The sequence below is a fragment of the Glandiceps talaboti genome, chromosome 6 (genome assembly GCF_964340395.1).
Source record: "Glandiceps talaboti chromosome 6, keGlaTala1.1, whole genome shotgun sequence".
NCBI lineage: Eukaryota > Metazoa > Hemichordata > Enteropneusta > Spengelidae > Glandiceps > Glandiceps talaboti.
The window spans coordinates 25,312,696-25,339,155 of NC_135554.1; the positions used below are offsets into that span (position 1 = coordinate 25,312,696).

At 37.4% G+C, this 26,460-nt stretch overlaps 3 protein-coding genes across 3 annotated transcripts; 2 read left to right on the plus strand and 1 right to left on the minus strand.

Annotated features, from left to right (window-relative positions):
- Nucleotides 1-162: 162 nt before the first annotated feature.
- Nucleotides 163-1,062, plus strand: LOC144437016 (glycine N-acyltransferase-like). The gene has a single exon (XM_078125884.1). It carries the CDS (start codon nt 163-165, stop codon nt 1,060-1,062), a length of 900 nt encoding a protein of 299 aa, XP_077982010.1.
- A 4,349-nt stretch (nt 1,063-5,411) lies between these two features.
- Nucleotides 5,412-6,428, plus strand: LOC144437018 (melatonin receptor type 1C-like). The gene has a single exon (XM_078125885.1). It carries the CDS (start codon nt 5,412-5,414, stop codon nt 6,426-6,428), a length of 1,017 nt encoding a protein of 338 aa, XP_077982011.1.
- A 2,079-nt stretch (nt 6,429-8,507) lies between these two features.
- LOC144436507 (trafficking protein particle complex subunit 10-like) lies at nt 8,508-24,590 on the minus strand. The gene is made up of 20 exons (XM_078125313.1): nt 24,457-24,590; nt 23,526-23,607; nt 23,304-23,439; nt 22,298-22,500; nt 21,653-21,854; nt 20,076-20,187; nt 19,538-19,785; nt 18,102-18,248; nt 17,299-17,484; nt 16,666-16,757; nt 16,007-16,147; nt 15,432-15,556; nt 14,649-15,148; nt 14,184-14,325; nt 13,302-13,579; nt 12,709-12,806; nt 11,697-11,829; nt 10,891-11,058; nt 10,218-10,563; nt 8,508-9,630 (listed from the first exon to the last, which is right to left on the minus strand). Exons 1-20 carry the CDS (start codon nt 24,488-24,490, stop codon nt 9,452-9,454), a joined length of 3,552 nt encoding a protein of 1,183 aa, XP_077981439.1. The 5' UTR covers nt 24,491-24,590; the 3' UTR covers nt 8,508-9,451.
- Nucleotides 24,591-26,460: the final 1,870 nt, after the last annotated feature.

Sequence of the window (26,460 nt, forward strand, 5' to 3'; positions counted from 1 at the left end):
CCCTCGAGGGCCTCAATATCAGTTTGCGATTATACTAGTGTTGCGCCGGATCGGAGTTTAGATAAAACGTAGGAAAAAAAAGGCGCGAGCGACTGTCGACAGTCTAGACACTCCCTTCCATAGCTAACTTTGTCGCGGCGTATTACAGCTTTTAGCCGAGTTATGGATATTACCAAAGACACAAAAACTTTGGAACTTTTGCTGGGTCACCTTGCTAAGAGGCAGCCGGAGTCTCTACTCATCTATAATCTGGTGAAACATGTCCGTAGCAAGAAATGGGACAGAACGCATATATTTGTCGACGATAGTGACATGCAGAACTGCACTACCGTATTGTGTCATGCTCCGAGTACACTAGCTGAAAATATCGACGACGGTGCCTGGTTTCTGTACAGTCAAGATGAAGACCGACTAAAATCGACGTTGGAGAAAGTCAGTGTTGCCGAGGGGCGTCGTCTAGATGGTTCCTATAGCAACACGGTCATCTTTGAGGATTTTGATGATAAACTACTGCAAAGCATCACCGAATATATGAACCCTCATGGGTTTGAGGTGGACAAAAACTATGTTGCTAGATTTTATGTAATTGATGAAACAGTGTCCACGATCGGAATGGAAAAACCGGCACCTCCGAGTGGATATAAACTGGCACCACTAAGACCCGAACATGCTGGGCTGGTTGTATCGAAGACTGTGTTTTGTTCTCCAGTTTCTGTACCCCTTGTACGGAAAATGATCGAAGAGTTTCCGTCATGTGGTGTTTATGCACCCAATCGAGATGACCCCGTGACCTGGTCAATGATGCAACAGCATGGCATGAATGGTTCTGGCTTCACACTACCTGAGTATAGGAATAGGAAGTTTATGACGATGCGACACTGGGAAATGATGTCCTATTATGTCAAACATGGCTACAAAATGACATTTGCTACTACAGATAGTAATGCACCAACGCAAGGGTTTCTTAAGAAATCACCACCAAATCGCAATATTCCCGTTTGCCTAATTCGTCGAACTTTTTTCAAAAAAGGTAAAATGATGCCAGTCGCGGCCAATCTGTAGTGAAGAATTAAGATTTCATCTTGATAGGCAGTGCCTGGAGAAATCAAACTTTATTTGCAGTAGAATATGGTTACGTTGATCTGGAAACGCTTTAAATTTTGAGAATTTTCAACAAATCCCTGATATAATTTATAAATTATGCAATCTGAATTATGAACGCGTCTTGGGCATCAAGTTTCAAATTTGTTTACGGTCACCCCTGACTTTTTCTTGATATCTGAAAATGGATTTTAGTTTTCTTTAACAACGTAACAACAAAAGTTTAGTTTTTTTGCATTGCCAAGCTTAAGGTTCACATGCATACAACACTGTTTACATGCTGATTTCAAACATTTCAATCTCACTAAAAGAACTCTGTTATCATGTTCTTGTTATCATGTCATTGATATTGCAAACGTGATTGACACGATCATTATAAATGACACATAAAGATTCAATACGACAGCCTCTCTTCATTATTTTCTTTTGTTTAACTGTCTGTCTGTCTGTCTGTCTGTCTGTCTGTCTGTCTGTGTGTGTCTGTATGTCTGTGTGTGTGTCTGTCTGTCTGCCCGCGTACGTGCGTGCGTGCGTACGTACGTATGTATGTATGTATGTATGTATGTATGTATGTATGTATGTATGTATGTATGTATGTATGTATGTATGTATGTATGTATGTAAGTAGGCAATATCGCCGGTAGGTATACAGGCTTCAATATTCACGTAATTTGGCATAATTGATTTGCCAATGAAGGGGCACGTCATGTATGATAATTATTTTTCAGCATTTTTCATTCCGACAATGTGTGTAGGAATAAAACTCCACAGGTTTTTATCTTAAGGAAGGCATTCAGTTCGCATCTGGGTCGTATTCAAAGATAACACGATGTCAGAGATTGCTGAAGGTGATGTAACTGTTCTGGTATAAGAAGTGGATACTCTAGTCACGTCTGTAGAACGATAATCGTGATAATACATATGTATGGTCAATCTGTCGAGAGGCAGTCGTCATGCGTTTGATATATTTTGATGTTTTGTTACGCTTTAATACAACTCGTCGTGTACACAATTAAAATGTACTAGTGGTAGATCAGTACGATACAGAGAGAAAACTTACTTTTGGGACAAGAGACAAACTGAACGGAGAATTGTTTGATAGGATAGGAGACGTTCTCGACTGGGATATTTGTATTCGATCAGCATACGATACAAGGATGAAAACTGGAATTTATACTTTGATCAGTATGCTCATGTCCAGTACAAGTTGTTCAAGGACTGTGAACAACTTCTACGGGACCAGACAGCCGGACGGACGGACGGACAGACAGACAGACAGACAGACAGACAGACAGACAGACAGACAGACAGACAGACAGACAGACAGACATGTAATATGGTCGAATACCGTAAAGCTATTAAAATCAAATTTGGTCAATATGACCACTATTTTTCAAGATGGTGACCAACTAGTCGAACAGGTCACGAAGAGTAATTTTGATGTGGTGACCGATTTCAGATACTTTAATCTCAAGTATATACAACTGACAATGCTTTACACATTCTGCTTAATCCGTAAAGCAAGAATGGTTTCTCTTTTAACAAACTACTCTTGACAAAATGAACAATGAGACGGTAAAGTCCTAGTGCTGACCAGGTCGTCGATTTCTAACCGTACGTAGCTCTGTTGTATAATCTATTGAATGATGTTATAGCTCGATATTTGTCAACCATAGTGACTCCCACAGTATATTCTGAAAAAACAGACTATTCTACACCAACACATGCGTCATTAATTTGAAGAAATACGGTGAACGGAAGTAAAACTAAAAACCCAGAAAATAAATCCAAATCTACTATTCGTGATATTGAAGCCTCGATCTTGAGGAACACAGGAGGAGCTAAGAATCGAGGAAAATGTTTTTGAAAAAATTCTCTCACCCCCACCCCCACCCCCGCCGTAAATTCTCACAAGTTGAATTTCACTACACCATATATATTTACTGCTGATCACTGTCTCATTTCGATCTGTAATGTTATTGTGTTAATTCTCTATAATTATCGATCGTATCCTCTCCACATACATTAACACATTTTATTTTAATATGAGCTGCCATGCCGGGATCTTCGATTTTTTTATGAAATAGGTCAGACTACATGTATTGTTCATTGTTAACTTGGAACCACCTTACAATGCGAGCAATGGGATAGAAACTCCTTGCGCGCCTCCCAGGTCTTGTCCATCTCTTTATTGTTTGCCTATATAGGTTTGCTCTGTTTTAGGCAACCCGTTCCACTTACCCTAACTAATATGATGCCCTTCTTTATTAACGTAACAGTGTCAATATCAAATCATCATAACCACAACGTAATCGAACCATTATTCTTACACCTGACCTGTAACCAGTTATCATTTAACATTGAGGATTTTTGTCATCCATGGTGAATGTGCTTACTATTTGCAAAATGCAAATACGGTTCTAAGTACAACAGCAACTCAGCAAAACTTTGCTAATTAAAGTTAAATATAGTAAGAGATGACATTTGTCTAAAGTTGTCGAATGCCGTAAAATTCTTCTCTGTCGTCCACGACAACACCTTTGATAGTACAAACTGCGATATACGATGTGGACACTAAATCTCTCCGGAGAATTGCGCGAGAAATAATCCTCTCGCCCAAACGTTTCTTTGGAGAAGTTCTTCCGTCGCAGCCTACCTGGAGGAGAAACTACGAGGATATAAGAATTCTCTGTGCCCCTGCATGAATAACGATATTTCAACAGATGTCACAGAAACTGCGTATCACGCACGTATTGTTGATGCTACCAATTGTAACCTTTGCTTTAAGACTTCATTTATATGGTTTAGTAAAAGCGAGTTTTTTCCTGACAACTTAGAGGCAAAATGAAGACGTATAAAATGCAGTTAACATTTTGAGCCTATGGCCATTCTGTGCGTGCGTACGTGCCGAATGACATGTTACAATGTTTCGTCTGGAATACGGTAAGAAATAACGATGAAGTACAGACAACCCTGGCGTGTTTTATCTTTGATTCTTAGACTTATATATTATATACATTAAAGTTATTGACGGACAAGCTAATGGTAATTTATTTTGATAGCCGAATGACAACTTTTAAGACTTGCTTTCAAACCATTGAATTTCTGTTTAACTTTTAAAGGAATCCGGGCGATTAACTCCAGTAAAGTTTACTTTGTTTTATTTGTTAAACTGCAAATGAATATTGCTCAAAACTTTCTTTCATCCTAAAAAATGTGTTAGCATGGACAAAAGTGCTTACTCTCTACCCAAATGGGATGTATACGTAGATCCAACATTTTCATTGAAAAGTGAAATGACAGAGTCAGGACTTGGACTAAAGTATGCATGTCGGGACTTCTATCACATAATGTTGAGAAAATATGTATGTATGTATGTATGTATGTATGTATGTATGCATGTATGCATGTATGCATGTATGCATGTATGTATGTATGTATGTATGTATGTATGTATGTATGTATGTATGTATGTATGTATGTATGTATGTATGTATGTATGTATGTCTGTCTGTCTGTCTGTCTGTCTGTCTGTACGTACGTACGCACGTGTGTGTGTATGCATGTATGTATGTATGTATGTATGTATGTATGTATGTATGTATGTATGTATGTATGTTTGTATGTATGTATGTATGTATGTATGTATGTATGTATGTATGTATGTATGTATATGTGTGTGTGTGTGTGCGTGCGCGCGCGTGCGTGCGTGCGTGTGTGTGTGTGTGTGTGTGCGTGCGTGCGTGCGTGTGTGTGTGTGGGGGGGGGAGGTGTACTGTTCTTTCCTTCTGTAAACTGGGGAGTATAAAATGCATAATAAGGTAAGTTACATTTAGACATTAAGTGAAAATACATTATTATAGGTTGCAAGATGAGAACGTGAATTTTAAGTAGGGGACATCACACAGTGTGTTTAGAATGACTATTACTCCGACCTCTGCATATCATTGCAATAACCTCGAGCTCCCGGTAAGATATGTTAAACACTAGGTGTGTATATATAGAATGTTTCCATCAAACGCTGAGCAGCTCCCCATGTTTATACATTGTCAACTCGTCTGTTTTTTCCGACAACTGGTTCGACGTCGTATGTTTTGGAGATTCTCAGACGAAGTCTGTGGTAAGATACATGTATTTCTTTCTTTCTATTGTGAGCCACATACCCACTTTGTTATATACTTTACACAGGTGTTCGTTTCTGTTTCTTTTATGCAGACTGGTATTCTATTCTAATAAAAATTATTTCAAAACAGACAGTTATTCCTGATTTTCTTTATCTCCCCACAAATAGAGACAGAATGAACGGTACAATGGTTGATGAGACAATACCTATTCCCACCAAACTCCCCCAGGTATGGGTAACAACCTTAACTGGTGTAGTTGAAGTTATTTTTACAATGGCAGCTCTGATTGGGAACGGTTTGTTTATTGGTGCCGTTATTCTAAAGAAGAAACTGCGTACGTTAGCCAACTTATTTCTGCTTAATCTTAGTATGACTGATATAGTTGCAGCACTATTGGTCTCATCAGTCACAAGTGGCTCGTTTTTAAACCATGGCTGGTATCTAAGTCTCGATTATTGTATTTTTCACAACATATTACATCCTGCCCTTCTAGGCGTTTCAATCTGTCTAACTACGTTCATCGCCATCAATCGTTACATCTACGTGGTCCACAACGACAAATATCACCGCGTTACTAACAAATTAACAGTTTGTTTAGCAATTGCCATTGCATGGATTGAGCCGACAGTTGTCCATGCCGTTAGAGTCGCAAAGACGTCGAAGTATCACTCAACAGCGTTTCGTTGTCGAGGAATCACCACACAACTCGAGTTTATCCTCACTTTCTACATTCCGTGCTCGGTAAGCTGTCTCTGCTACGTTCTTATCTTCGTTCATGTATATCAGAGCAGAAGAAAGATTCAAACCCATACAAGTCAACAGACTGCGAACAATAAGGGACCAAACCTTCAAGAGATACGGATGTTGAAAGTATTGGTAGCGGTGTTCATCTTGGTTTGCATGGGTTACCTGCCGTATATAGTCTTAGTGAATGTTTCTCAGGAGGTCATCGGACAACGACCACCTGGTGAGGCGTTTCTGCTGTTGTACCCCTGCATACATCTGGCCGGAGTGTTGAATCCAATCCTGTATGGTGCCAATAACAAGCAGTTCCGAGACGCTTACAAAGATTTGCTTAAAATCAGAATCATCTTCGGTAACCATCCTCAATCTACCGTGACGTCAACACAATCATCCGGTGAAGGCAGCTACCAGGCTCGAATAACACAGCGAACACAGGAAATTTCTATCCAGACCCAATAGTCTACTGAAACGAATCAAGTTGAGGTCTCATGACAACATATGATATTGTTTAGCATCTAGTCCTAAACAGCGGTCCTCGTTGACACTTTACTAGTTACACTTCTATAATAGATGTAAGATCATTGTTTATCATTTAAAGTAATTGTGTATTACTCACTTCTGGTCACTTCGTTCTGACTTGTTTGATATTCCTTTTATTATATGGCGTCTTTCTTTGTTTGGTATTGTTTCGTTTTCGAATGTTTATACTAGGAATGTAAATAGCCATCTATATTGTATTGTTTTCTAGTATTCATTTGTACATCATGTAAATAGCATATTTCTTTCACTCTTTTAGTAGTTTAGACCATATGGATTAGATTAGTTTCAAATGAACTAATTCCATGGTCCACACAAGATCTTATTGTGTATTGTTTGTATCTTATGTGTCAGGTGAAATAATATTCAGTTCAAAAACTTTTACTTTAACACCGATTTTTTTTCATAAGTATGGTTGACAAGTATTCTGTCTTGTTGACTGTGATAATCAAACCTGTAGACTGTAGCATATTTGTTGTGTTTCTCCTCTCCACTGTGGTAGAACTTAAGTTGAAGACAGAAATTCGACAGGGACACTTAATAGAGAACTTTAAAACAGCATAAATACATGTAAACTGTCGCTTTTGTTATGAAAACGAAATATTGCATTAGACGGGATTTTATCAGCGTTATTCTTACAAAAATGTACGTATTAAACCTCTATCGTTTCATCAGGCAGATACGCACAAGATTCACACTTTGATTATCCTTGTCATTAAGCCACCCTACCCCGTACGCCACATCACACCATTTCTTACAATAGAAAACACATAGTTATCCTTAGCTACAAAGTCTTATGATTACTCACAGACAACTATTAAACTGTGTTAGTTGTCGTTGTCTGTGGTTTACTTGACACACAGCAGGTAGTAGGAGTTTACCTTGGGGCTACTGATTGCCATTTACGTCTAAATCTATGTAATCTCTTCGTATGTGCGAATTGAATTCACTGCTTCACTGGTTTATGTTTAATCAACAAACCAGCATGTGGTGTACGGTATAGCAAGCTCATTTCTAATTTTTTTGGGAAAGCACATTTCAATTATTGCCTGTTGCCATTCACATTATCACTTACTCTTCTTACATGTTCCCTTTTCATGTTATTTATTTCTTTTAGTGAAACATTCCCACCTCCTTTGTAAAAGATAGTTTATCAATACATTATTTGTAGTCTACTTAACCGAGACTAATAGGTGTATAATAGGATCAGTATTATAATAAATATCTGAATTTCTATTATTATACGTGTCGAGTATTGCATTAATATCATGTGGTGAAACGACTGTAACGAAAGTATAGCCGGTGGCTTGCCTGGTATAAAGTTGTGACGCACTCTGCAATGATATGCCCACAATTACACTGATTGTTATGAGAGCAACACTGCCTGATCAGTCACGACTTGGAACAGATTTGCCTATGGCGCAAACATAGTACAGACTTATTTAATAGGAGACAAATTGAAGACAAACACGAGCGCAGTTATATATTCAGGCCACCCTTCGAACAGCAAAGTAATTTAACCCACTGCACATCGCTGCATACCTAACTAAGCAATCTTCCGTACAATAATAAAGTTTAATGTACTGCACACCACTGCATACTGTCAACAAAACAAATATTCGTATTATCAAATATCTGTGTGAAAACTCATACTTGCACATCACTGACTTCGTCAGAAACATTTGTAGAGCAAACACATTTAACTCTGGCCCACCATACATCACTGTCATATTCATATCTTGTCTACAATTGCAAACATTCATAGAGCAAGAGTAAACAAGTTTAAGCCATGCTTCATCACTATCAACATCCACGCTGTCCTCCTAACAAACCTTTGTGGAACAAACAATACAAGTACGATGTAGCTGTTGTATCATCCATACTGTCCATATACCAAACCTTTGTTGCCTAGCTTTGTAGAGCAAACAAGTTTGTATATCATCATTATTATTCTGACTTTCAGTGTTTTCCTAAATTCTTATGTTTATTTATTTATCTGAAGTACATCATAGAATTAATTACAGAAACAAATACTCGACAGTAATGAAATGAATACATATATAATCATAATCATGAAATCAAATTATTGTACTATGACTATATGATAGAACTTTAAAATGTTTTATTAATATAGACTGAAATCTTGCCTACATGACCCTTGACCCTTGAAATGTCTATTGTTAAAGGTATAAGTTGCCTAAACCACATGGACTGTGTATATCAAGGGTGAAAATGACGTATAGTCAAGTACTTGTTAAGGGGCAATATTGACAAGTATGAGTCTCTTCACAGAATAATGACTTCTTCTATTCTTTACCTGTGTCTTATGTTCAAGCATAGACAATGGGTTTCTTCCCCACTACACTGTCTATGATTCAAGTGGTACTATTTATTTGTGTTCATAGTGAGGTAAAATGTAACGTTTTATGTCCCTACTTACAAACAGTACCTGATTTTGTAACAAAAACCGTTAGACGTCCAAAAAACAACAACAACATGGTGTCGCCTAATAGACATTCTATAGTTACTCTGGTTTGGTAGTATGGGATTACACTTACACAAGTATGGAGTCTCTTTAGTACCCATAAATGTTTAACATTCCTTACTGACCATCTCATATAGAAGTTATACTTATTAAAAGTGACAAAGTTGCAATGTGTATGCTATGTACATTATAACTGTTATGGACACTGTTGTCAAATGTTCTTCACCCATGTTTGATTGATATTACATTTACACACAAGGGTGGAGTCTCATTATAGTGTATAGACTTCTAATGTTCTCTACTTTTATCTTATACTCAAGTGGTACTCCTTTAAAGAGACAAAGTTGTAATGTGTTTAGTATATAGTACTTAATTGTTCCAGACTCTGATGTTCTATTGTCTTTACCATGTTGACTGATATTTCTCAAAGGGTCTCAGTTGTCACAAGTATGGAGCCGAGTTATGGGACACTGACTTCTAGTGTACTTGTGTTATTATCTGGTACAACGTGTACTTGGTTGACTTGACTTTGAATGTAAACTTGTCCAGGACTGAATGGCTGTAGATGTGGTCCATCATCAGTACAGACGTCGTTCATAGTTATCGATTCACTCTTTTCATCTTTTTCTTGCTCTGTACCTGTTAAAGAGAATGAATATCAATGTATCTCTCAATAAATTTATTTTCTCACTACTTGTAACTTAGCTGAAACTTAAACTATGTTAAGTAACAAGATCCAATGTAATGTTACTGTAACTTGATGACTAAAGCTACCATAAAACTCACTCAAGGCACAGTACATTTGTTACTCAAAGTCTTTGGACAGCTTCAAGCTAGGTGATGGTACAAAGACTGACTCGATGACTAAAGCTACCATAAAACTCACTCAAGGCACAGTACATTTGTTACTCAAAAGTCTTTGGACAGCTTTAAGCTAGGTGTTGATACAAAGCCTACCATAAAATTAACTCGAGGCACAGTATGTTTGTTTGACAAAATTCAGACAGTGTTACTGTTACTGAGACCAACATAAAATATGGAAAACTCTTAACTGTCGCTGAGAGTTTTCTTGCCAAGTGTTTAAACAGCTTTTGATTTACAGTTACTGAGACAAATGAAATACTACCATACCATTCTTGCCCATGGTTGTGAATTTACTTACCAAGTATTTGGAGTCAATTCAACAGTTAAATATGGTGGGGAAAAAACAACTTTAAAGTACTCACCTGAAGTGGTAAGTTTGTTGGCCAAGTATTTGGATAGTTTGACACTTGGTATAGGTAAATAGCCTGCTATTAAAGGCATAACTTCTAGGCAGACATCATGACTTGACATAGGAGCAGTAGGCAATGAAAACACTCCTGAACTTTTACCACACAAAGCCCATAGATTACTATTGGCTGTCACTTCATACAGTATTGATGTAGATGTCTCGTTCGCATTAACATTTGCACTGTCATCATGTTTTCCTTCATGGAGTTGGTCGACATGAATATTCAGATTACATAATGTTCCTGCCTTACAGAAGTCAGTAGACTGTGGCTTGACTTGAGCAGTTACTGTATACTGGGTCTGGTGAAGTCAAGAAACACATCAAGTTTATGCAAGGATGTTCATATTATAGCAAGTATCAGGACATCCATACGCTAAAGGTAAATTATCACAGAATAACATTTTAATTTTAACAGTACACATTAAGACCACATGCAACATCTATTACCCATAATTTTCAAACTCCCCCATTTATTGCACGTTCTTGAATTTCAGGCAAACAAATACAAAGGAAAGATTAGATAAACAAGAAAAGAAATACAGGGTATGTTCATAGACCTATGCTCATAGACCCTCCACTGACTCCTATGGTATGTTTCATAAATTTAGATCATGTTATCCACTTACCTGGAAGTTCTCTAGAGTAAAGGAATGTTTACATTCATGCCATGTGTTGTCAATCTCTTCATTAACAGGTTTATACTTGACGGTAAAATCAACTTGTACAGTCTCAGCATTCACCATTTTATTGTTCATCATCCATACATAGGAAGCTGTCAGATCATTGGCAAGATGCTATGACATTGAAGACAAGAGAACATAGTGTTAACGGTATTGCACATGCACGGATGGTGTTGTGGTGTTGAAATATGCACAACTGATTTTACTGATACTGACACTGATAGTCCATAGTTATTATTTGAAAAGATTCAATTTTTAGTCAGTTTACAGTTGCAATGGATGTTGCCATGGATGCTAGTAAATTAGAAATTGGAGGCTATCCATGTTACATCATATTTGTTTTAGCTAAGGACTTCCTCGTTTTGCTGTTGCTATGGGAATAAGTGCAGCTACTTTTTCTGATCTGTAATTCATTCTTTTGAAAAATAAAATGAAAAAAAAAATGAAAAAAAGAGGAAAAAAAAGTGCAGCTGCTACTGCTGTGTGTTTCTGTTTAGGTATGTTTGCACTCATTTAGGGTTTTAGACACCAATGAGAACACTCACATTTAATATTGTATGGTACAAATTATTTGGTATAAATCTTTTGATAGGAAACATTTTTTCACCAAATAAACACCTAAACACCCAAACAAACATCCCTATGAACATACAAACCAAATATGACAACAATTTGTAAGCAGTTTCTGAGTTCAGTTATTTTGACCGAAATCATTTCTTTATTATCCATTCCTTCTTGTACCAGGTACTTACCATTTCAGCTTTACTATGAATACCATTGACTTCAGAAAACTCCTCATCACCTGATGACTTGAAACTCAGACATGATTCATGTAGAGTAAACTCTAGGTTACTTGTTCCTTTGATTTGGACTTGTATAAACTTTCTGTGAAGGAAACAATACAGGGTATATAAATTCCACAGCTAAAATGTATATAGCATACTGGTTGTGTTGTGGCATCATTAAAACACAACTTGTCACTTTCAGTAGCCACCTAGGTATACCACTAAAATACACCTCACTTTCAGTAGCCACCTAGGTACACCACTAAAACACAACTCACTTTCAGTAACCACCTAGGTGCACCACTAAAACACAACTCACTTTCAGTAACCACCTAGGTTCACCACTAAAACACAACTCACTTTCAGTAACCACCTAGGTGCACCATTAAAACACAACCCACTTTCAGTGGTCTCCTAGGTACACCACTAAAACACAATTCAACTCACTTTCAATAACCACCTAGTTATACCACTAAAACACAACTCACTTTCAGTAACCACCAAGGTGCACCATTAAAACACAACCCACTTTCAGTGGTCTCCTAGGTACACCACTAAAACACAAGTCACTTTCAATAACCACCTAGGTACACCACTAAAACACAACTCACTTTCAATAACCACCTAGGTACACCACTAAAACACAACTCACTTTCAGTAACCACCTAGTTATACCATTAAAACAAAACTCATATTCAATCATGACTCATAAAGATTATTACTCAGTTTCAGTTACAACCTATGTAGCCTAGCTCTACTGACAATATGGAATTCTTACACCGTACATGAGATTAGCATATTCACTGTAAGTCTATAAGCACCAGCTGAGTAAGTGTACTCCTAAAGTGATATACATTAAGTTATAACACATACAATTAACACACTGGGCTCGTGCCTATTTTGCTACTCTTAAAGTGATATACATATAAAATTCACCATGTCTGCATTCTCATTACATTTACACAAACTATTTGATTACCTTTCACCAGCTGTGTGGAGTTGATGTCTAACAATGAAAGGTAGTTGAAATCCTAGAGGGCAGCAAACTTGCTCTGACCATGGACATGCTAATTGGAGCTGTTGGATGAAAACATTCATACATAAAATGTACACATAATTCAATAATAGCTAATAGAATGATTCTGTTAACATAAATATACTAGATGCTCTTAGTCTAGTCTGGAACTGTACTCCATTTCAAGTTGTTTCCAAGAAGATGGGTCTCAATTACAAGGCCAAGGAGAGGTGGTCCACCATGCTACTCTTGGTCATGGGTGGTGTCCATGCCAAAACTATGACTCAATGTAGGTAATGATTTATGATTGCCATGGAAAACTCCATGGCAAAACAGGGAAGAAAGCCTTAAAGGCTGAGATAATCCCTCTTTTTGTTCTTATGCTGATTAAGTCTAATTTAAATTTCAGGTGACAATTTTCATGTTTGTGTTTGGAAAAGAAGTTTAGTTTAATTAAACTCACTGAATGTTAATTTGGAACTAAAACTTTTGAGTAAAATGCACACATGTACATCATTCATTCAATTACAACTTGATAAAGTCAACTTTTCACTAACCTCTTTCTGTATATACTTTCCACTTGTGTTTTCAGTGTGATGAGGAACCTCTGTTAAAACTTTGATTTCAACATCAGCTTCACTGTTTGCATCAATGCCTGGTAACTGTAGACTGGCACCATTTTGATGTGTTTCTAGTTTAAAAATGTCACCTGACACCTCTAAGATACTCATTCCATCTGGAACTTTGATATCAATAACATCCCCAGACTTGACGATGAAGCAGTTTGTAGATAGATGAATTGACAACCATTGTGGTATACCAATATACAAAGGTTCTGTATTGGACAGAAAAAAACAACACTTTGAGTAAGAGGCCTTAGCCTGCATAGACCATCCACTCACAGAAAAAAACAACACTTTGAGTAAGAGGCCTTAGCCTGCATAGACCATCCACTCACAGAAAAAAACAACACTTTGAGTAAGAGGCCTTAGCCTGCATAGACCATCCACTCACAGAAAAAAACAACACTTTGAGTAAGAGGCCTTAGCCTGCATAGACCACCCACTCACAGAAAAAAACAACACTTTGAGTAAGAGGCCTTAGCCTGCATAGACCATCCACTCACAGAAAAAAAACAACACTTTGAGTAAGAGGCCTTAGCCTTAGCCTTGACTGTGACTGGGTGTAAACGATTTGGATAGCGCCCAGGAAATGGCTAATTAAACTGATATGTGCAAAGGAACATTGTAAAGTAAACACTCAGATATCCTATGATGTTTACCACAGTTGTGTATTTCGTTAGTGGAGGGTCTATTCTTACACAGGCATAAAAGACTTCCCATTACTCATGCATATGAATGTATACAATTACACATTTCCCAACATACAACTTCACTGCCAGTATATAAAACTTTATCATATGACATTGTAGAGTGTACCTTTTAAAGGAGAGATAACAACAACAGGTTCCTGTGTTGTTACTTCATAGGACAAAGCTGGCAGTATTCTTGGATGTAGGAACTGGATACCATTGACCTCAGCACACAGCTGATTAACTGTGTATACACCTCTCTCAGTCACCTATACAATATCAAGATGATAAAATTCTAGTCAAAATTGTAGGAAAACTGTATGGATTGTCGTAATTATGTTACGAATATAGAATCCCATGAAATCAATGTTAGTTTTTAGTCATAATGCTCCGAGAATGAAGACTTTTGTTCTGGCACTTTCAACTGCTGTATATAGAACTGAATGAGATTGATAAAATTTTGAAAGTGCAAATCAAAGTTTATTGATTAAATGAGTGAGTACTTCAAACTGACATGATGTATAACACTGTCATACAAAGTTTTTTATTTGTAAACATTTCAGCTTAAAACTGAAAGGGATAAATCACTTACTTCAGTTTGAAATTCGATAACATTTTTTCCTGGTTGTAGTACAGCATTTTCAACACTGAAAGTCAATGAGAAGTCTTCTTTCTGCCACACTTCAACTCGTCTTAAAGATGAGGTACTGTCCTGTCTTTGCAACAACATGTTGGTGTTTTTACACACCACTGCACTCCATTGAACTGTTTTGTCTTGTAGATAGTCACATTCATACCGAAAATCAAGAGAGCTGGGAAATTTGGTATTTGAATAGTCATACTGCTGTAAAGATGCTTGTGATTGGTCTACAGAATCATGTGACACTCTGTCTTCTGATTGGTTGTCATCATCATATGATGAATGGATGAGAGAGATACTCATTTTATTGCACGTTATTTCTTTGGTTAGATTGCTTTCCAAGGTCATGGTTAAAGTCACTTCCTGACCAATGATGACTTTTCCATTGGCTGGTTTCATTTCAATATCTTTGAATGTAAAGATTGGTTCCATTTTCATCAGAACCTCTTCATCTATGATAACAAAACAGATTTAAGTATTCTAATAAATTATAATTTAAATTGCTTCAACAAATCTATTGTAGGGACACAAAACTTTTTAATCTTTTTGCCAGTGATCCAAAGGGCATATACTTAACAATATTTGATAATAGAAATCTTTGCAGGAATAGTTTGAAGAATTGATATTGGATTGGAAATCACTTTGGATTTTAGTAGATATATATATTATGATTTACTACAGTATGCCATGGGATGATATGTGCATTAGTTGTACTCTCATGAAGTCCATCTTTACCTTTGTCCCCCTCTGGTTCCTCATTCAGTTGTTTTGATACTTCTATCAACTCTTCACAGAAGTGGTTTCTGTCTTGCACTTTAAGGAGTGGGTCGCTTGCTAGTAAAGCACAGTTCTTCACATATGTACAAATTCAAGGTCAAGGAAACATAAAGAGTGAACGACTAGATTTAAATTGTAAGTTTTGATCAACTTCACAACACATCAAAGCCATACATCTTTACAGACATAGGGTTTATGGTTTACACTATGTTATATGATACACAAGCCAAGTTGTACATGTTCAAACAGAATACATTGTATGGAACCCTTATTGTTCTAAAGTCATTACAACATGCACCTGGGCCATTCATTCTGTTGTGCTTGAAACATCGGTCAAAACATTTAACAATGCGATTATTTCCTCCATTTTTTAAATTCTTCTTCAATATTTGTCTTCATTCAGCTGTAAAATATTCATGCCTTAACAGTTTTGGAACTACTCATTTTCAACTCATATTGACAATGCCCCCTATGTCACTAATATTGGGCAACAATATCTAATTATCTAATTTGCTTCACATTTCAAAGGATATTTGACAGAGTTTTTGACTTCTTTCTGACAGAGTGCAAGTTCTTTCCTAGTGTAGGTCACAAGGAGATCCCAACCTTCTTCAACAAAAGTCTTCAAAGCATCACTAAGGAATATTTCTGCTTTCTGTGGTTCTTTCTTTTTCCTGGTAGTTATGAAAGTAAAAGACAGAAAAGGAAATTAATGAATACAAAATACAGTCATTGCAAAGCATCTTAAATATCTGTTATGTGGGTACATGTGTGTGTATGTGTGCGGCTGTACATGTACATGTGAGTGTGTATGTATTTATGTGTGTGTATGTATTTATGTGTGTGCATGTATTTGTGTGTGGGTATGTATTTATGTGTGTATGTATTTATGAGAGTGTGTGTGTGTGTGTGTGTGTGTGTGTGTGTGTGTGTGTGTGTGTGTGTGTGTGTGTGTGTGTGTGTGTGTGTGTGTGTGTGTGTTAGCAGTGTACTGAAGCCCCATCAACAACTGTTTCTTTCAGCTAAGTCCAAACACAACTCAACAGTATGGTGACCACCTCAATTTACCTGCAGCTATTACATCCTCTGATTTTATATCTACTCACACAAAATAACATGCTATGTTAATAGCAATAAGATTACTGATTTTTGTATATCACTTTACCACCTTACTTCCATAATACTAACTTACATGTAAAATGCTGCCAATTCCTTGCCAATTCTCTTGGCACACCGAAGTCTTCCTATATGTTTATATGTGCCCATGGCTAGTTCTGAAAGCTCCTGTAACAAGAAAATGTTATCTATGATTACAGAAAACTATACCTTAATGTACTGTGACAATTCAAGACACAATAACAACATATCAAGTTTATGAACTCTTCTCATGGTGTTCACTTTACATTCTGTCTAAAGGTTTTTATGACATGTTTTGAAGCAAACAGCAATCTCAAAATTCTGTTTCTCTCAAAATAACATCATCAAGAACAAAATAAGCAGAAATATTGCTATTGGCTGAGAATACCATTGACTTTAGCTGTAGCCTCACCAAACGAGGCTGCAGTACTAACCCAATATGGCCCTCAACATCCGCATCTTATCAGTGATCTACAGCCTGCATGAAAATAGCACTCCTAGTGGCCAAATTTGACTAATCTTTTGTTTTTCTATTAATTGGCATATCATTGTAATGTCCATAGACACTTGGATGATAAAAGTCTCAGTGCATGTCTATGTTGTGTTATACAATAAAAACTTATCTCACATTTTCAGACTAGTGAGTATTTATTATTATAATATGGATTGTTCCTCTAAAATAGCTTACCAAGTAATGTTTCATGAAAGCTTCTTTTGAACTAAGAGCTTCTCTTAGTTTCTGATTTGGTGAATCTTCTAGAGAGTGTGATTCCAATTTACCCATCCCAGACAGTAGATCTACCACTAAATGAAGCTGTTCAGATGATGGTGTCATGTCCGGCATTAAACCACACAATAAACCCAACTCATGTAACTGCAAGATAAACACAGTATCTCAGTTAAGACACATCTCTAGGTCACCAGCCTAACTTACAGACAGAGACAGACAGACAGAGACAGACAGACAGACAGACAGACAGACAGACACACACACACACACACACACACACACACACACAGTGAGTCAGCCAGCCAGCTAGACAGACAGACAGACAGACAGACAGACAGACAGACAGACAGACAGACAGACAGACAGACAGACATCGAGTCAACCAGCCAGCCAGCCAGACAGACAAGCAGGCTTTCTTCGATCTACAGACAAGAAAATTAGTAATTGATAACTTAACTTAAACATTTGAGAGCACAGCCCTTAAGAACAAAATATATATGTACTGTCAAGACATATACCAGCAAGATATTTGTATCACATAATTTCAGTTTAAGGAGTATACTAGGACTTGAAAACTCATCATTCACAAATATCTCATTTTGTGTTCTTCCTAGCACAAGCCTAAGCTGAAGACTAGGTTACTTTGAAATCACTTTTTTCTTTTTTTTTCTTACCATCTATAGCACAAGCTAAGTGATTTGCTTCTTACCTTCCCTATAGCATAAGCCTATAGATAGATGACTTTCTGTTGCATGGCTTACCTTCTCTCTAGCATAGGCCCAAAGACTAGCTGTGTAGTGTGTGTAAGCATCCACTTGACTAGAAGTTCCATATCTCTCACACATCTGTAGCACTTCCAGACAACTTAAAAATACCCAACATGCAACACTGCCAACTGGTAGAGGGAGCTAGATGGTAGGAAGGACAAAATAAAGTACAATTTAATCACTTTCTGTTTTATTCTGTTTTTCATTTCAACTTGAGGACTGCTTTCATATCTGAAGAATACTCAAATAGCACCCACATGCAGGATTGTAGTGGGTGAGATAAAAGTAAATACATATATTGCAACTTAAGTTTAATTAATAGAGAGTATTGAGCTACTTCCCAGGGTCTTTGTAACTCACCTCAAGTATCTGTAATTCATGGACTGTATTATGCATGAATGGTAGAGATCTCTGAGCTACTTCCCAGGGTTTTTGTAACTCACCTCAAGTATCTGTAATTCATGGACTGTGTTATGCATGAATGGTAGAGATCTCTGAGCTACTTCCCAGGGTCTTTGTAACTCACCTCAAGTATCTGTAATTCATGGACTGTGTTATGCATGAATGGTAGAGATCTCTGAGCTACTTCCCAGGGTCTTTGTAACTCACCTCAAGTATCTGTAATTCATGGACTGTATGCATGAATGGTAGAGATCTCTGAGCTTCTTCCCAGGGTCTTTGTAAATCACCTCAAGTATCTGTAATTCATGGACTGTATGCATGAATGGTAGAGATCTCTGAACTACTTCCCAGGGTCTTTGTAACTCACCTCAAGTATCTGTAATTCATGGACTGTATGCATGAATGGTAGAGATCTCTGAACTACTTCCCAGGGTCTTTGTAACTCACCTCAAGTATCTGTAATTCATGGACTGTGTTATGCATGAATGGTAGAGATCTCTGAGCTACTTCCCAGGGTCTTTGTAACTCACCTCAAGTATCTGTAATTCATGGACTGTGTTATGATTGAAAGGTAGAGATCTCTGAGCTACTTCCCAGGGTCTTTGTAACTCACCTCAAGTATCTGTAATTCATGGACTGTGTTATGCATGAATGGTAGATATCTCTGAGCTACTTCCCAGGGTCTTTGTAACTCACCTCAAGTATCTGTAATTCATGGACTGTGTTATGCATGAATGGTAGAGATCTCTGAGCTACTTCCCAGGGTCTTTGTAACTCACCTCAAGTATCTGTAATTCATGGACTGTGTTATGCATGAATGGTAGAGATCTCTGAGCTACTTCCCAGGGTCTTTGTAACTCACCTCAAGTATCTGTAATTCATGGACTGTGTTATGCATGAATGGTAGATATCTCTGAGCTACTTCCCAGGGTCTTTGTAACTCACCTCAAGTATCTGTAATTCATGGACTGTGTTATGCATGAATGGTAGAGATCTCTGAGCTACTTCCCAGGGTCTTTGTAACTCACCTCAAGTATCTGTAATTCATGGACTGTGTTATGCATGAATGGTAGAGATCTCTGAGCTACTTCCCAGGGTCTTTGTAACTCAAATAATAAAGCACACTGCCTGGAGAACAGGTAATTACGTAGGTCAAGAAGTGTTGCTTTCCCCTTGCGTACAAGCAGTCGCTTCTCTTGGTTGACAGCTTGGGATAAGTTGAGACCATCCCAACAGTTACATTCACTGGTGAATGATGAAAGCCAACTTGGAGACTCTGGATAATGGGATTCAGAAAACAGAAGACTTGGGGTTAGTTTACTTAATATCACAAATACTCAAGCAACAGTAATTTGATGTACTAATATACTGTTTTATCCTACCATGGATGGTAAGTCTCTTTGAGTCTTGTTAAGTGCATTGAGGGTGTTGTATTATGTACTGATAAGAAATTTATTATTATTACTCTTAAAGTTACTCAAACAATAAATTTTAAAAAAGTTACTTCTTTTGAAATATATCAGCCACTTGACTATTCTGTGACAAACTGAGAAAAAATGTGTTTACCTCCAGCTTGTGTATTAATGACAAACTGAGAGAAGAGAGCATCAAGTTCATCATATTGCACTAGGGATTCTTCTGGAAGTTTCAACATCTCAAAAACAAAGGCAAGTTCTTCCTGTAACAAAACAAAACAAAGTAATGGTATTAGCAATTCATGTTGCATTACTGAATCCTTAAATGTAGAGTACACTTGCATACATATACACTAGACTGTGATAGTAACAGACACAGAAAGTGGTTACTGTATACACTAGACTGTGATAGTTATAGACACAGAAAGTGGTTACCGTATACACTAGACTGTGATAGTAACAGACACAGAAAGTGGTTACTGTATACACTAGACTGTGATAGTAACAGACACAGAAAGTGGTTACTGTATACACTAGACTGTGAAAGTTACAGACACAGAAAGTGGTTACTGTATACACTAGACTGTGATAGTAACAGACACAGAAAGTGGTTACTGTATACACTAGACTGTGATAGTAACAGACACAGAAAGTGGTTACTGTATACACTAGACTGTGATAGTAACAGACACAGAAAGTGGTTACCGTATACACTGGACTGTGATAGTAACAGACACAGGAAGTGGTTACTGTATACACTAGACTGTGATAGTAACAGATACAGAAAGTGGTTACCGTATACACTAGACTGTGATAGTAACAGACACAGAAAGTGGTTACTGTATACACTAGACTGTGATAGTAACAGACACAGGAAGTGGTTACTGTATACACTAGACTGTGATAGTAACAGACACAGAAAGTGGTTACTGTATACACTAGACTGTGATAGTAACAGACACAGAAAGTGGTTACTGTATACACGACTGTGATAGTAACAGACACACAAAGTGGTTACCGTATACACTAGACTGTGATAGTAACAGACACACAAAGTGGTTACTGTATACACTAGACTGTGATAGTAACAGACACACAAAGTGGTTACTGTATACACTAGACTGTGATAGTAACAGACACAGAAAGTGGTTACTGTATACACCAGACTGTGATAGTAACAGACACAGAAAGTGGTTACTGTATACACTAGACTGTGATAGTAACAGACACAGAAAGTGGTTACTGTATACACCAGACTGTGATAGTAACAGACACAGAAAGTGGTTAATGTATACACTAGACTGTGATAGTAACAGACACAGAAAGTGGTTACTGTATACACTAGACTGTGATAGTAACAGACACAGAAAGTGGTTACCGTATACACTAGACTGTGATAGTAACAGACACAGAAAGTGGTTACTGTATACACTAGACTGTGATAGTAACAGACACAGAAAGTGGTTACTGTATACACTAGACTGTGATAGTAACAGACACAGAAAGTGGTTACTGTATACACTAGACTGTGATAGTAACAGACACAGAAAGTGGTTACCGTATACACGACTGTGATAGTAACAGACACAGAAAGTGGTTACTGTATACACTAGACTGTGACAGTAAGACACAGAAAGTGGTTACTGTATACACTAGACTGTGATAGTAACAGATCATGTACTTTAATCTTATACAAATAATATGATATTTTATATAATTATTTATTACCTGTAGCATAAAGTAGTCACTAAAATTCCATCTAGGATCTGTACGTTTTTCCCGCTGTGATCTCATCATTTCCTCATAACGACTCAGATTACGATTGAAGGCAGATAACATCAATGGGCGTAATTTAGCAATCAGCATCTGCCAGGAGTCAACAGACCTTTGGGCAGTGGGTGGGAGACTAGACTCAAACAGTACAGAACATCTGAAAACAATACATGGTACAGTTACTTTTCAGGTAAATAAACTACTAAAGTATTATTTCTCACCTGTCATTTGGTACACATATACATACAGTTGATAAAAATAAAAGAGAAAAATAACTGTCGCAAGAAATGTGTTGTTCATGTAGTCAGTGGCTGACTGTGACTAAAAGTTACTGTTGTAATTTTCATTTCACAAAAAGTAAAAAAGCGATTGGTTCAGAGGAGAAAATAAATCATGGGTAAGAATTTATACAACTGTAGTGATAAACAAATTTTTAATTTACCACCTTTTTATTTGTTTTTAATTTGGCAAACTTTGTTTAATATTAACAAAATACTAAAATACTATTTACTCTAGAAATTACTTCTGATTATACTAATAACTATTAGCTATGTCTGGGGAAATAATTTTGGATGTACATGTATTCTTGTGATTTCTTACCTGTCGTTGCTTTGTTTACTACAGAAATCACTTCTGATTTTATCAATAACAGACGTCCGTGGTAATAATTTTGGCTTATTTCCTTTCTTGATTTTATCAGTTTCTACCACCACAATAAACCAGTCTGGAATATTAAACTGTTTGAGTACCTGCAACCAGGCTGCTATGTCATCTTTTACTTCAGCCCTGTAAGTTTCCGCATCCTGTGTTTAATTGAATTGGATAGGTTTATCATAGACATCTCCCTCCTTTATCTATGGTTTGATGTCTCAATGGACATAGATAAAGAATATCACAAGCATTTATTACACATCTTAGGACTCTAGTATATGGTACAGAGTTCTTTCATTGAATGACATGTAAAAGCATTACAGACACAAACTACCATATGGCAGGACGTTCAGTCCATAACTTGTGACAATTTCCCTTATTTTTGTGTGTTAGACCAGTGGGTACCAGTATGGTAAAATAGAATGTCAAATGTCCAAATAAATTGTTAATATGTGTGTGTGTGTGTGTGTGTGTGTGTGTGTGTGTGTGTGTGTTTTGTGTGTGTGTGTGTGTGTGTGTGTGTGTGTGTTTTGTGTGTGTGTGTGTGTGTGTGTGTGTGTGTGTGTGTGTGTGTGTGTGTGTGTGTGTGTGTGTGTGTGTGTGTGTGTGTGTGTGTGTGTGTGCCAAAGCTTTAGCAATCCAACCTTAGACAAGATTTAGGAGCAAGTGTCTGAGTTTGCAGTCTGGTTTGTAAATATCAAGTTACATTTGAAGATGTTTGGCTGACAACACTAATACTTTAAAAAGGGACACTGAGAAACTAAGGAATAATTCAATTCAGTATTTATAGCATTTTAAAAGGAGATGTGCCTCAGAAGTTCAAGACAAAGTACAAATGAGAAATATAGAGAAAATGCTGCCGTAATAGTGTACGGTTCTTTTCTATCACAATTAAATCTTGTATTCACAAAGTTCAAATCTAAACTATATATGAAGACTGAGAACAAATACTTACTGGGCACTCAGTCCAATATATATGGAAGAAAGGCTGTCGTAATAGTGTACGATCCTTTTCCTTTGGTAGGACATCTTGACTGAAAGTAATGAAGGTGGCTTCAACATGCACTGTCTTTGGTGGACGCCCATAGGATCTGGCAATATACAAATAATAATACATGAACATAAAGCAGTCATTAATCACTAAAAGTTATAATGTACATAACAAGTCTGTCTTTACCTTCTCCATTCTACTGAATCTCTTGGTAGTCTCTCTGTCAACTCACCACGTACAGCAGAGAACACTTCCTGGTCACCATGACCTGTTAACACATCCACAAAGAAACATACGGTCAGTTTTATCATATATACACGAGTGTGAAAGAAAGAAAGAAAGAAAGAAAACCAGCTGATGGATAGACAGACAGACAGACAGACAGACACTGACTGACCCTTGTCTGGGCTCTGAGAAATCCTGCTGGTAGACTGTGTACCAGGACTGGATTACTGACATTACCCTCAACACCATTGACAGAATCGAGTCCCAAATTACCCCATCTGCAAGCAGGACTAGGAACAGTAATGTACAAATGTTCTAGTAATAGACTTTGAGCGCTGGCTATTTTAATAGTCAGAATAGATGCTCTGTTGGAAATTGTAGTAATTATACTGTCAGTATAATTACAATGTCACTCCAAGGTTGGGAAGTACAATTTATTGTGTGTTGAAATCACTGAGAAAACACAAATTCAAGTGTAAACATATGCTGCCAAAAACTCAAAAGGCACTGACAAATATATAAAAACAGTTACTGATGAGGGATTGGTCACTATACACCGCCACACAGGTCCCTTTTAAGAAACTACGCCCCCCCCCCCCCTCCGATAGTACTTCATTTGTAGAGATGAGGGAAAGACAGACGCCCATGCGTTTGGTACAAACACTTACAACATAACTGTAAACGTCAATCATAAGCAGTTCGCCTGGCTAGCTGTACGGTGGCATTTCGACAAATTTATGGGGTATTACAAATATTAAACATTCATTCTCAGTCTGAGATCTTGTGATCACTGGGAAATTGGAAATCGCCGGCCAAATTGTTTCATGAAAATGCAGTCCTTATGAAATACAAAACGATCAAGTACACACATGTATTAATTAAACATACTTACTTGTAACTATTGGTTTACAGTCCACCATATCCATCTTCAAAATTTAGAGAATCACAAAATTTACATGTAATAACGATACCATACATACACGCTATATCAATGACCAGCAGCGTACGCGTCCGCCATGTTTACAAAATCCGTACGTGGATTGTAACGTTAGTAGTCGCAAATTCACACCTAAATCGTGATGGTATTAGTTATTCGCTTGAAAAGGGAATCAAAATATAAAATAGAGATAATATCACTACACAAACTTATGATAATAAAGTAGAACCCCGAAAGCATGCCCAAAACGAAGGGCGATTATAGGAATGCATTTCCAGCCTAATATTCACAGGTCATAGGTCATACTGTTACGGTTTATTTTTAAGTCGCACCCGTACCCACAGCCTTCCAGGATGGTGATATTCTTGTCTATGATGATCATATGGGGAGATCCATTTGATTTCGGGGGGGGGGGGCTCTGGAGGATGTTTGGGGAAAAAATTGTCGGCAGGTGAAGGAGAAAAAAAAATAATTTGATCCCGTAAGTTTGATGGCTTGAGAAAAAAATTGTTCCAAAGACAGAACGCCAGAAGTTAAAAAAAATGTTGCGATGTGCTGAAATCAGTAAAATTTGGGAATCCGAATCTCTTATTTTCTCTGGAGGTGGTAATATTTTCAACATTAGCAAGCCCTATGTTTTCCCCCAGATATAAGGCTGCTTTCACAAAAACTTGTTAGGGGGAGTCGGGAGCTTTGAGGTGGTACTCGAAAAAAATATATGCATAGTGTTGGGGGGGGGGGGTCTGAAAACATAATGTAGGTCATGGAGGGGGGAGTGTACCTGAAAAATAAATTCACTTCATGACTCCTCACACATGGGAAAATTAACCTTTTGATATTTAGTCAGCCTTTTCCAACAATAACAACAACAAAAACACCAAAGTTGTTAAAACTTAATGTAACACTGAACAATTGTCTCCTTCAAATCGCACGTACATACTAATACATCAATGTCAGAGTTGAATGGCACTTGCTGTTTTTGGTCCAAACAATACCAGTATCTTAAATGTGTAGAAAGCAGCTTCAAAGTTGAACATATCCAGGACCAGAATTACTGTAAATTAGCCATTTCCTCTGCTATGTGCACAAATCAGTTTCAAATGTAAGCGAATTCCAAAGAGAGGGAGCGCACACTGAAAAAGCCCTCTGGCCATAAGATTTATTCAAATTACCACGTAGTTGGACTAAGAGTAGCTTTTCAGCAGAACAGTTGGAACATAAATGCTGACAGGTATGACGGTGCTACGTTCACTGATTGATTATCTTGAAAGTGATCAGTAGGATTTTGAAATAAATGCTAGCCTCAACTGGCCCAGGGAGCCAATGCAAGTCAATGAGTACAGGAGTAATATTAATATGATCGAAATTACGTGTACAACTGACGAGACGGGCTGCAGCATTCCTAAGTGACGGCAGACGATTTATCTGGTATTTTGGAATTCCATACAATAGACCATTGCATCGAGTCAGGATGTCACAAATGCTTTGTCTAACAGTTTGCGAATTTTTCCAATCTTGTATAATGAAAAGTAACCATTCTTGCAAATATGACTAATCTGATCAGACATGAAGCCGTCCCTACGTAGAGTAACACTAAGATTACGGACTGGGGTAGAGGGTGCGATAATTTCCAGGCTTGTCAGTTCTACTACGTTGGTTTTTAACCACCACAAGAACTGGACCACCTCAGTTTTGTCATCGTTTCAGACCGATACATACATTTGTACAGCTGGGGTGGTCTATACCATTGTCACTTATTAGATGCGGTAACTAAAGGTATAGTTATGAACCGCACGTACGTTACAAAATGGGTAACCGAAAAAAATGCATTGCTTCTGCATATGGAAAAATAATTTGATGCAGGAATGACAAAAGAAAAAAAAATGCTGTCACAGGGATGGGGAAACACATTTGCTGTCATACCCACTTCCTCCACCAACACCCCCGAAATCAAATGGT

Bases quoted from the DNA above. Each gene is read 5' to 3' on its own strand.
- LOC144437016 (XM_078125884.1), top strand. From the start codon at position 163: ATGGATATTACCAAAGACACAAAAACTTTGGAACTTTTGCTGGGTCAC.
- LOC144437018 (XM_078125885.1), top strand. From the start codon at position 5,412: ATGGTTGATGAGACAATACCTATTCCCACCAAACTCCCCCAGGTATGG.
- LOC144436507 (XM_078125313.1), bottom strand. From the start codon at position 24,490: ATGGATATGGTGGACTGTAAACCAATAGTTACAA. The intron at 23,608-24,456 runs GTAAGTATGTTT...ATGTGTTAACAG, and splicing joins CTGTAAACCAATAGTTACAA to GTCATGGTGACCAGGAAGTG. The intron at 10,564-10,890 runs GTAAGTGGATAA...TGACTTCACCAG, and splicing joins TTACTCTAGAGAACTTCCAG to ACCCAGTATACAGTAACTGC.